Source organism: Culex quinquefasciatus, chromosome 1 (genome assembly GCF_015732765.1).
Source record: "Culex quinquefasciatus strain JHB chromosome 1, VPISU_Cqui_1.0_pri_paternal, whole genome shotgun sequence".
NCBI classification, from domain to species: Eukaryota; Metazoa; Arthropoda; class Insecta; order Diptera; family Culicidae; genus Culex; species Culex quinquefasciatus.
The window spans coordinates 93,412,939-93,425,468 of NC_051861.1; the positions used below are offsets into that span (position 1 = coordinate 93,412,939).

The 12,530-nt window shown below is 40.5% G+C and overlaps 2 protein-coding genes across 2 annotated transcripts in view; both read right to left on the bottom strand.

The window, feature by feature from the left end:
- Positions 1-4,746, bottom strand: part of LOC6042727 (cytoplasmic dynein 1 light intermediate chain 2) — a 33,246-nt gene extending 28,500 nt beyond the window's left edge. The window contains 1 exon segment of the mRNA XM_038260335.1: positions 3,840-4,746. Coding sequence (XP_038116263.1) covers positions 3,840-3,925 — 86 coding nt within the window. The 5' untranslated portion in view covers positions 3,926-4,746.
- Positions 4,747-6,622: 1,876 nt separating this feature from the next.
- LOC6042729 (V-type proton ATPase subunit d 1) lies at positions 6,623-12,168 on the bottom strand. The gene is made up of 2 exons (XM_001870709.2): positions 11,888-12,168; positions 6,623-8,039 (listed from the first exon to the last, which is right to left on the bottom strand). The coding sequence occupies exons 1-2, from the start codon at positions 12,006-12,008 to the stop codon at positions 7,114-7,116; spliced, it is 1,047 nt and encodes a 348-aa protein (XP_001870744.1). The 5' UTR covers positions 12,009-12,168; the 3' UTR covers positions 6,623-7,113.
- Between the last annotated feature and the right edge of the window lie 362 nt (positions 12,169-12,530).

A 12,530-nucleotide genomic window follows, 5' to 3' on the forward strand; every position in this document is an offset into this window, starting at 1 on the left:
CACTTGTTTGAAAAAAGGGTGAAGATTCAAAACAATAGACAGTAAAAGAGAATTCATTTTATAAAAAATCAGGTATCAATAGTAAGAGAATGATGAGCGTATTTTGAAGAATAAAAATGAGAAGCTAGATGTATTAGATGTAAAATTAGACAATAGTTAATAAATAGAGATACAAAACAAGCTTAGATTATAGTAATAATAATTTATAGGACAGATAAAGAATTATTCAAATAAATAAATTCGCAATAAAATCAAAAAAGATTAGGAAAATTATAAATAGACTTGATATTACTAGTACATTAAGGAAAAGTATATTTTTAAGGAAAAAAAACAACAAAGCAAAGTTTGTTACAGCAGAATCAATTGATAGAAAAGAGTGGAAAAGCTTTAAGAGATAAGAGAATCAAAAGTTAGTGAAATTAAAATCAAATGTTGGATATTAAATAGAAGAATCAGTGAAGAATGACGAATCAGAAGAGCAAAATAAAAATAGGAGATAGGTGGTAGCTGAGAATGAAGAGAAGAGAAACCCCGTTGTGCGATGTTTCAGGTACATCCACAGCAGTTGACTCAACATACTGCGAATCAAAACAATACCGTCTACAATCACAAATTACTTCCCTTTCCCACATTGTCGCGCCCCTTTCTTTTAGCCGTCTCGACTCTGACCCGCGGTGGTCAAAGGTTTACGATCCGTTTCCACAGGCCACCAGCTAGGTCATCATGAAAACCAAGCCAACGTGGAGGTAAGAAAATAGGACACTCGCAAGGAACCAGAGCTATACTGTTCTGATCAAGATAATTCGGATGATCTAACAGAACTACGGATGTAGTTAGTTACGCTCCTTCCAGGATGTTCCTTACGTGGACGTCAACCGAAGAGCACGCAACAAGGTCAGTGCCATTGCATGCTCTCAGGTATCAATCCTTGGCCTGCTAATACGTCCTTCATATGCATATTCAGATAAAAACAATGAAAAGACGTAGAGAATGTATAGACTTAAGGAATTATCTCTCGTGTTTAGGAGGACATTTTAAGCAACTTTTGTTCTATGAAAATCTTTACTTTTTTTGTTTTATATTTTATATTTAGTATTTTAATTTGCATTTATCTTGTTTAGATCATGTTTTTTTTTGGTAATATTTTTGGCCTATTCTACGTTATCATTACATTTTGCCTTTCTAATTTGTTCATGTTTTTGCAGTCACTTTTAAATGTTTTGCTTGTTTTTTTCACATTTTCCGCTATAGAATGGCACCATTATTATTTAAATTGTAAAAATGCGTAGAGGCATAGTCTGGGACACTAGGTGTAATATGCTGCCCACCATTGAAAAAAACGGCTAATATCCACTTTTGGCAAAAGCGAGATATTAGCACCAGGTGGTAGAGGATGTTCCAACGCATCTTCTGGAACTTGAATTTCACTAAAATAGTGTTTAGACTTGGCTGCCGATGCGTAAAACCAAACGGCTAATATGCCACTCTTATGGGAAATTGCCTTGACGGAGATTTTGTGACAAACACTAAAACGCGTTTTTCTCGGAATACTTGATTTGGCATAATAGCCGAATTTTCAATTATGGGCAGTATGGTTGTATGGAAAAAAATAAATTTGTCCAAATTTAGTGAGCACAACACTTTTGCAGTTCCTTTTGGGGTCCTAAACAACTCATATAAGTTTGGGATCGATTAGTATAGTCCTCACTTTGCGCAAAGCGATTCAATTTTCCATATAAATTTGTATGGAGAAAACCATTTTTTTGGATTTTGATATTTATTAAATCCACGTTTCATACTAAATCAAGACCGGACTCATATTCGGATGCTATGGAATGTCCTCTACAACATTCCCGAAGAGAGTATGGTGCTAGCTTGCCCATAAAAAAGATACAGCGTGTACAAAAATCGTCTAAAACGTGTTTTTTACTCGATAATCACGTTTTAGACGAGTTTTGAGGACGCTATATCTTCTTTGAGGAGCAAGTTTTGATATAGCATGAAACGTGGATTTGATAAATATCTCAATAAATAAAAATGATTTTCTCCATACAAATTTATATGGAAAATTGAATCGCTTCCCAAACTTTCAGGAGTTTTTTTTTAAAGTGCTGTGCCAGAAAATAGACCCTACTGGGACACTACCAAAATTACAGCATACTTCTTTTTTCTTAAAATATAGGAATTGTTAGTTAAAAACACAGCCAAAGTTGACCCCTAAAAAATATATTTTTCAATACATTGCCAAAGTCAAATGAAACTTCCACCCCTAAAATTTCTATAATTTTTAGAGTATTTCTTTCCAATGTTTTTCAAAGATCAAAAAAAAGTTGAAAAAATGATTTTTGGCAAATTTTTAGATCGAAACTCGTCTAGAGGCGGGGTGGGGTTGTAGAGGGTTATTAGACGACGACAAATAAACAAACTTTTTGACAGTTTGGCAGATTGCATGCTTTGTTTGTTTGCCTGCATACATTTGGCTTTGTTTGCGAGTTTGGCAAACTGTCAAACACAAAAAAGTGCGAGTTTGTTGGTTTGCCATAGTCTAATAGCTTCTTAAGGCTACCAATTGTAGGAATTTTATTCTTACCGTACGTTTTTTTCGTATTATATGGATTTATATGTAATTAATAAATTTAGTTTATGAAAAAAACTGTTATTTTCAAATTTCTTTTAAACTAATTACTCCAACAAAAACAAGCATGGAAGGATTAACAAAGCAGCGAAGTTTTTTTTAAGTCCAGTGGGATAAGATGAGTTTCTAGCGTTTCTAGCTGATCACAAACTTTTGACAATCTGAATCAACAAAATTTAATGTTCTCGGGATCATTGAAGGGACAGGAACAATTTTTAATGTTTTTAAAGCATTCAAGGCATAATTTCATTTGATATCAGATTCATTTTTTTAGTTCGTTTCGATTTCGTTTTACGGAGCAAGGTTCATTAAAAGTCTTCAAAACAAGATAACTAAATAAATCTTCAACAGTTTTTGTTATACCAAGAAGTCATATTGGCTAAGTACGGAGTACGGATTTTTGAGCAAGAGTTGATAGCCTTTGTATAGAAAAAGTTTCATTAAAAAAATTAAAATCTTAACGAAATTCCAGATAAATACCCTACGCAGTTGAAAAGCCATACGTCGAAAATTGACGTGCCACTCAAGCAAACAATCATAAAAATAAACAAGTAATAAAAAATCACAGCGTACACGCGATTCTGGGGCCCTTTTAGTATTGGCTTTCCTATGAGAATGTGGAGAAAAAGTGTTTTCAGATCCTTTTGATAAAAGAAAGTTTTTTTTTTCCATTTCGAAGTTAAAAATGCCGTCAGAGCTATTGGCAGATCAAGCCGTCTTTGTCGATCTTCCAATATTATCATTTTTTTTTTGCTGAAACCCATTTCAAGAATTCTTGAAGTTGTTCTTCTTGATATTCTTCAAATTCCAATAACTCAGAATGAATAATATTTTGCTTTGTTTAAAATAAGAAGAAAATGTTATTTAGTGTAAATGGTCATGGTGGCTCTTACGTCCATTTGAAAACTAACCTGAGATTTATTCTAGAGTACTTTTTCATTACCACCTGTGCTAGTAAAGCAATACAAACTTTCTGTTTAATTAAAAAAAATGGGTTTTAGAGAGTTTGTTCAATGTTATTTGTGATGATATGTCCAACAGACATGTTTTTATATCAGCGTTTAAATTATAAACTTTGTGCAGTTTGTTAATTTTTATCATCAGTTGAGTGCATTCGTCTACCGAATGCACTTCCCAAACCCAGTCCACCGACAATCTGCAGATTACATCCCCAAAACAGGTGTGCGTGGATGCTGCCACTTACCAGAGATTCTCCTTCGGATCGATATCCTTCTTGCGGGGCGTCGTCGTGGTCAGTCCGTTCGTGAGCGATTGCGACAGAATTTCCATGGTTCCAGCCGTGGACACCAGCGGCAGCAGCTTCCTGCCGACCTGCTCCTGCACCCCTTCCAAGTGATCTCCTCCTGCCAAATCAGCTGGTTTGTTTTCAATCTCCGGCAGATTCACGCGACGGTTCGGAACTCGCACGAGACTGTGTCCGGAACCCCTTTCACGCCGCGCGACGTTTCGCGGCCACCGGAGGAGTTGCCACGGGCAGATTTTTTTCACTCGTTTCTACTTTTTTTTTTTCCTCCTTCGGTGAGTAACACACTGCCGTGATGTGATGACGACTCCGGCAGTTGGGTGATGAAAGAGAGGCGTGGGGTGGGGAAGAGCAGGGAAAGACCCCGCAGCGGGTGGAAACGGAACGCGCGGGGGGAGACTCTCCACTTGGAGTGAGAGATGGAGCTGCTGCTGCTGATGATGATGATGATGATGCACACGAGAAAAAGAAAGAGGGGAAAGAAGAGTGTTGCGGGTCACGACGACGACGACGACGATTTTCTTCGCGTTTTCACTGTGCAGCACGGCCCCAGAAAAGTGGGGAGAAAAAGACGACGGCCACGGCGCTGGAACGCACCCCCGAATTCCACACGCACAAGGCTTCCGGATTCACAAACTCTGGCCACGGCAAACTCGCGACGAACCGAGAAATATCACACACGGGCGCGGATTAATACATTTTTCCACCTTCGATTTTCGAGAGTGGCCGTACCAATTCTCCTGCTGCCACCTAAATAATCTGCGAAGACCCGTTTTTTCCTTGTTAAAATTGCACAGTGGGCCAACCAGCGCACACACAGCCAAACCAGCCAGACAGCAAATTTTGAGAGCTCACGTCATTCGAGCTGTCAAACGCTGCTGCTAGTACTAAAATTAACGTCACAAAAGCGTTTCAACGCGTGATGTTTGTTTTTTAGAACACAATGGGCGATGAGGGGTCGACCGCGTCGGAGTCTTATATGACATTGTGTTTTTTTTTTCTTTATTATTTTAAGATTTTTTGGAAGATGGTTACCTGGGCTGCCAACTATCGAGGCATCACAATCCTCAACGCAGCGTTCAAAGTACTCTCCCGCATCCTGTGGAGCAAGCTGAGACCGATGACCGAGACCTTTGTCGGCGAATACCAGTGCGGTTTTCGGGCGGGTCGGTCAACGACGGAGCAGATGTTCACTCTGCGACAAATCCTCGACAAGTTCCGGGAGTACAACCTGCAAACACACCATTTGTTCATCGACTTCAAGGCGGCGTACGATTCGGTCAAAAGAAACGAACTTTGGAAGATTATGGTAGAACACGGCTTTCCGGCGAAGCTTATAAGACTGATTCGTGCAACGCTCGACGGAGCAAAATCAAGCGTGCGAATAGCTAACGAGACATCTGAAGCTTTCGCTACGTTGGATGGATTGAAGCAGGGCGATGCTCTCTCGATCATAGCGTTGAAAGGTGCTGCTCGAAGGGCAGGCGTGCATAGAAACGGAACACTCATCACTAAATCGCACATGCTGCTTGGATACGCAGACGACATCGACATCATTGGTATCGACCGTCGTTCAATAGAGGAGGCGTTCGTCCCTTTCAAGCGGGAAGCTGCGAAGATCGGACTGACCATCAACACTGCCAAGACCAAGTATCTGGTTGCTGGCAGAGCGCGTGGCAGTGCAGGTGATGTTGTTTCGGAGGTGGAAATAGATGGAGAAAGATATGAGGTGGTGGATGAATTTGTATATCTTGGTACACTCGTGACGTGCGACAACGATGTGTGAGGGCCTTCTACGGTCTTCGTAGCCAGCTAAGGTCCCGCAGCCTAAGGACGCATACGAAAATCACGCTGTACAGGACCTTGATACTCCCTGTAGCTCTTTACGGTCACGAGTCGTAGACGCTAAAGGAGGCTGACCAGAGAGCACTTGGTTTTTCGAGCGGAGAATCCTGCGTTCTATCTTCGGCGGCAAGCAAGTAGGAGACCGGTGGCGCAGGCGCATGAACTTCGAGCTGTACCAAGACTACAAACATGCTGATATCGTAAAAGTCATCAAGCACGACAGGCTGAAGTGGCCTGGGCATGTAGCCAGAATGTCGGACGAGCGGGCGGCTAAAACGATATTTAGCAGCGAACCTGGACGGGGTCGTCGGCTTCGTGGAAGGCCTCGTACGCGTTGGCTGTGTGCAGTCGACGAAGATGCAAGAGTGGCCAACATTGTGGGCGACTGGAGACGAGCGGCCCAAGATCGAGCATCCTGGAAATCTTCGATTAGTTCAGCGTTGGGTCGATAGACCTGTTGCTGATAAAGTAAAGTAAGTAAGTAATACTACCCAGGGCATAAGGGGGTCCTCGCCGGGTCCAAGCTATCCTATGGGGAACGGAAAGAATGTTAGTAAACACCTATCTAAAGTGCGCAAGGATCCCTGCGTCACCTTAGTGGTATAGATGTTTGTAGGGAGGTTTTGGACTGAATGTTAGTAGGAGAGGTAGAACCCTAGGATAAATAATATGTCTACAAAGTTTCATTGAATTAGGAGAGGGTCGGGTACAACCGATTCCCTATATTTGGCATAGAATTGCTCTTAAAAAATCCTGTTGTAACCCTTTCCTTGACCGCTTCCATGACTTTTTCTGTGGCCATTTTTTGGTTACGGCGATTAATAAAAAAAAACACAACTAATTAAACGGCTTTCGGATGTAGACAGAAGAAAGTAAACTCAAGGATGGGTATCTACAATTTATTTTGTATCATTTTACATACAGTATTTAGGTTTTGTTGTATATATTTATATATAATATGTTGAACTTAACACATTCACCTTTGCTATCGACGCAATTTACTTTACAGAACGGTTTCAAGCAAAACGAAAATCCAGAAAAAGTTTTCCGAAAAATTTAAAGTCAATAAAATAAACAAATAACAGAAACGGCATTCGTTAATGGTGGTGTTGAAACGAATTTTGCAGATGAAATGATTTTACTTATTATTATACATGATCGCCGGCCGTCAAGATTGACGCCTTTTTTTCTTCCGTAATCATTCCAGAGTAAGAACATTTGTGACGTGAAATACTTTTAAGCAGACATAAACTTTAGTTTTTCTTTTTTTTTCGGCGGTTGTGCACAACAAATAGATGCGGGAATGTTGTTTTTTTTTGCTTCTCTCTATTTCTTACGCACTTTTTCCCCCACTTCCTCGCCACGCTGCTTAGAAGATCGGGATGTAGTTGTCGATCTTGGCCCGGTGCTTCTGGGCGACGCACTCCGCAATCCAGACGATGTTGCGGCACTCCTGCTCCTTCAGCTTCAAGTACGAGTAGAACACGCCAAAGTGGAACTGCTGCATGAACGCGTACACGTTTAGCTTGACCTCGTGCTCGTAGAACTTGTCCTCGAGCGTCTTGTCGCCGGGGTTGTTTCCGGAGCCGTCGAACAGCGCCGCGTACTCGGCGTAGTACTCCGCGACGGCCTTGACCTGCTCGTAGTCGTCGGCACGGGCCAGCGCCGCCAAACCGTCCGGGTTCATGCGGCCACAGCGCGGGTACAGCTTGGCCCGATCGTCCTTGGACAGCTCGGTGCCGAACGAGTTGATCGTGATGATGATGGCGCGACGATCGGCTTCGAACGCCAGAATCTCGCACATGGCGTCCGCCGTGGTTCCGCCGATGCCCTTGCAGAACTCGTAGAACGCCTCCAGGTACGCCTTGTACAGCGTGTTACGGATGATCTCGATGTTCATCTCGTCCAGATCCTGCTCGGAGATGCAGTCGACGAAGAACGGCGCCAGCGGTGTGTCCACCAGCACGGCGTTGTACAGCTCGGCCGGAGTGGCCGCCACGTGGATGGCCTCCATCTGCTCGAAGCTGCCCAGCGGATGACACTTGGGGATCAGCTCCGAGATGGGGCGCTGGTGCAGCGTGCCCGTGATCAGCAGAATGATGTTGTCGATCATGTAGCTGTACGTGATAAAGTCCAAAAAGGTCGACAGCGGCTCGACGGCGTGGTTGCGCATGTGCTGGAACTCGATCACCAGCTTTTCGCGCAGCTTGTCGTCAATCACCGACACGGCCAGCGGGGACGGCTCGTTGGCCAGGAACTGACCGTAGTCGGTACCCTGCAGGTGCAGCTTCAGGTCTGAAATAAACAAAGTGTGTGTTTAGAACGTTTAAAAAAAAAATGGCTATTGAGTTTTTTTTCAATTCTTCTGTAAACAGTATTTTATTCAACAAATTGCCAAAAGCATCTGAACTTCAATGTACCTATTTTTGACCCACCTTCTGATTGGTTGAAATTCCGAAGCACGTGGCGATTTTTTTGACGTACAGTTCAGCTCCAAAAAGTACGGTCACCAAACAGGTTAAATCGTTGTGCTGTTACAAGCCACAAATCAACATTAGAATGATTGATTTAACCAGTAACAGTAAAATTACGTGCATAAATTGCATGAGCATAATTGATTTCATCAATTTATGAGCCTTAAAGGTAATTGAATAGTAGTTAAATAGAAGTGAAAATAAACTTGACAATAATCATACACATGTCTATTTGCATACTGAAAATTCAATAATAATCTGATTTTTTTGAAAATTCAACAATACAAATAATTCAAAAATAAAAATTCGAAAATATGGAAAAACAAAAACTTCAGAAATTTCAAATAACGAAAACTTTAAAAAATAAGAAAAAAAATTTCAACCATTTTTAATATCTGAAATTTGGAAATTCAAAGTTAAAAATATGCAGAATTGAATAATAATCTTAACATCAAAGTATTTATAAATTCAATAGCCCAAAAATGTGAAAATTCAAAGCCAGAAAAATTTCAGAAAATACAAGTTGAAATTTCGAATGTTTTTAAAATTTGAAACAAGAAATTCACAATTTAAGAAAACCTCGAAATTATAACATTCAAAGATTAAAATTCCAGAATAAAAAATTAAGAATTCAGGAATTTTTAAAAAATTTAAGAATTTAAAAAATCTGAAGATTTAAAAATTTACATATTTTAAATTTAAAAATCTGAAATATAGAAACTCGAAAATACAAAGTTACGAAAACCCCGAAATTCTGACTTTCAAAAACTGATTATTTTCCAAAATTAAAAAAAAAATCTAGAATAAAAAACTAAGAATTGAGGAATTTTAAAAATTTATGAGTTAAAAAAATTAAAGATCTTAAGATTTAAAAATATACAAATCTAAATATTTAAAATTTATAAACTTAAAAATTCAAAATCTAAGAATTTTCTTATCTAATCTAATCAGACCCTAGCGCAGCCAATCTTTTGAAGGGATCCTGGAGAGTGCCGGAACTCCATTACTTTCTGTTATCCAACACGCAAAACTACTCTGTCCTTTTTCAACTAGATTTGACACTTTTGAACCATTAACAAAAGAGATTTTTTGTTTTTGTCCCTCGCCTCTGGCCGGGGTCGAGAGGGGAAAAGGTGTTTTAACCCTTTCAGGCCTGAATTTTCAAAAAAAAAAATTTTTAAGTTAATGATGGGAAAATGATTCTTATGGCCATACGAAAATTATAGTTTTGGAAATTTTGATGTTTGGGTCATATATGACCTATCAGGCCAGAAAGGATTAAAATGCATTTTACACTAGTTCAGTTGTTTTGCAATCATTAGTTTTCAAAAAATGTAAAATTTGACGAGTACAAAAATATTATCGAAAAAAACTTTTTGCGATACTAAACATCGAAAATTTTTCAAAAAATCATTTTTGCCGTCCTCACCTTACTGAGGAAAGGGTATAAAATCACTCGAAAAATGAACTTTTTTTTTAAATCTACCCAAACATAATAAAAATTATTCTAAACGCAGGGGAAATTGATTTCAGGTGATTGCACTTAAATTTCCATTCAAATTTTGAAGTTTTGCCTTCCTCACGTTACTGAGGAAAGGCTATAAAATCACTCGAAAAATGAACTTCTCAATTAGACCTCCTAGACCCACCTTCATGTATACCTATCGACTCAGAATCAAATTCTGAGCAAATGTCTGTGTGTGTGGTGGGATGTTGATCAAAAAATTGTCACTCGATTATCTCGACATTGGCTGAACCGATTTTGTCCGTTTTGGTGTCATTCGATCCGTCTTGGGGTCCCATAAGTCGCTATTAAAAATTATAAAGTTAAGTTAAGTACTTCAAAAGTTATGCTAAAAAAACGAGTTTAACAAAAGTCCGGAAGATTGTAAAAAAGGTGGTTTTTGTAAGAAAACCCGTCATGCTATACATTTTTAGAAAGGTATTTAAAAGACCTTTCCAACGCGTCCAAGACATTGAAGATCTGACAAGTCTATCAAAAGTTATAAGCACTTAAGTGTTATTTATACGCTTTTTGGAGGCCGGATCTCAGATATGTTGATGAAAACGTTGTCCGGAACTCTCATGCGACCTATTGTTGGATAGGTATTCAAAAGACCTTTCCAACGCGTCCAAAACATTGAAGATCTGACAACCCTATCAAAAGTTATAAGCACTTAAGTGTTATTTACGCATTTTTGCATTTTTGATAGCACCCATTGAGGAAGGCGCCAACCACCTAAAGGTGGATTAAGTAACGTTTTTGAAAAAATATTGTTTTTGCCCCCGGATTTTTCGGACTAACTTTGAAGGGCCTCCCCCGTTCGTGACAAAAACTTTAACTAAATTTTGTACCAGCCTTATTGTCCTATGCCTTTCAGTAAAGTCTTTGACATTACAATCTTGTACTTTCTCAGTGAAACGTTTGTTTCCTTACATAAACAAGAGTAAGAAAACGTTTTCAAAAAACTTACAAATTTGTTAATAAACGGTGATTAAATAGAGAAAGCATAAAACTAGATCATAGTTTTTTTTTATCCTTTGTAGATGTGCCTAATCATCAGCTCCCCGAGGGCCAGAAATGGCTCTGCTTCGTCATCTTCCCCGGTGGCTCCGTGCTGGGCCACATTGTCATTACCGACAGCCTCCACGCTGGCAAACGATCGGCCACAGCCAGGAGGGAACGCTGAGTTGTCCTGACTGCCCAGCTTCATGCACGGATGTTCTCGTGTTTCGCTGAGGAAGGTGAGGCGCTACTGATTTCTTCTTCCTCTTTTCCTGCTCCTTTAGGTAAGTTTTCCGGGCGCTACATCCACGGTAGTTGCTGGTATGGTTACCTGCACAGTTGACGCAATTGATGCCTAAGTCCGCCTTGCACGGCAGTACACACACCTCCGTAAGATCTAATCTACTGCACTTCAAGTAACGTTCAGTGAGCCGTGACCGAATTTCTAGCAACGGTGGCATTGCGCTGCGTCCGTAGGGTTCTTGAAGTAAAACCGCCAGATTACCCAAAAACCATACAACGTATAAGTCCGCCGCAAGTCTTGCATCTTGACGGTGCCGCAGTCGAAGTACAACTTGTAAAGTGTGCGTACCCGTGACCGTTGTCGTCCGAAAGGTGTTTCCTCAGATCAGGGACCTGACGGTCTTGGTAACCCTGCAAGATGATCTTAACGTATTTTTAGAGATCCGAGATATATCGTTCTTCTTACAACAGGATCCGGAAGCGTCTTCTCAACTTCCTTCGCGCGTTGTGATGTGGATGGCTTAAGCCATTGCCATTTCCATTGCCCTCTTTCCATCATACTCTACCATCCAAAAAGCCCAACATGTGATAGAATTTCCCACAGATCAAGGTTATTAAAGTTCAAACACATAAAATTTATGACACCAATGAAATTTCAATATCTATTTGTTAAAAAGTTATCTATCACAGTTCAAAACACTTGTTTTCACCATTGTCTCACCCCTCGGCCTCTGAATCACTGTTCGTGGATTGTTCCCCTCTTGCGTATATGATAAGGTCATATGATCAACCAAATCGAAAATAATCCAAATTTACCTCGATAAGATCACATCTGGAACCACTTTTGCGACCCTTTCACTAGCCCCCCCATTGTGGGGACACTCCCGCAGTCCCACAGCCAAAAAAATCGATTTATTTACCTTCAAGCGTTTCGCACTGGACCAGGTTCAGATAGTCGGCCTGCTTGAGGATTCCGCACTTGAAGCCACGGCACAGGCCCTCCAGGTAGCCGCCGTCGATGTTGAACATGTATCCGGGCATGATGTCTGCGCGCTGGTTGGTATTTCGGGACCACAAAAAGGAAAGAAGCCTAGTTTTTTTGCACCAAAATGGGATCCTCCTGGGCGACGACCGAACTGCGAATTTAGCTGCTGCTGCTGCTGCTGAGAGATTTTTCCTCTTCTCTGAAAAGTGTCATATGACTCGCGCATGGGCGGAACATAAATGACAAGCGTACGCAAACGGGAGGGGCAGCTGTCAATGCGTGCGTGTGACGTTCGCTTGGTGGTGTACTAAAAATGGATACGCGGTGAGTGTGCGGGCAACCTGAGGCGCAAAAAACAACTATTGTGCTGTTCTGCGTTATAATATAACCTTTCTTTAAATTGGGTACTAAAGCCCTATGCCAATTTTTATGTACAACGGTAAAAAACACGATGAAAAACCATTTCTGATCACTTTTTTTCATTTTAATGCAAAATTTTTTTTTGACAAGACAACATTTTTTCGATGGATCAGCTATGGTCCCCTTGGAACGACCTGTCAAGTAGGAGCTTTTCTGTC

Bases quoted from the DNA above. Each gene is read 5' to 3' on its own strand.
- LOC6042729 (XM_001870709.2), bottom strand. From the start codon at position 12,008: ATGCCCGGATACATGTTCAACATCGACGGCGGCTACCTGGAGGGCCTG. The intron at 8,040-11,887 runs GTAAATAAATCG...TGTTTATTTCAG, and splicing joins CCAGTGCGAAACGCTTGAAG to ACCTGAAGCTGCACCTGCAG.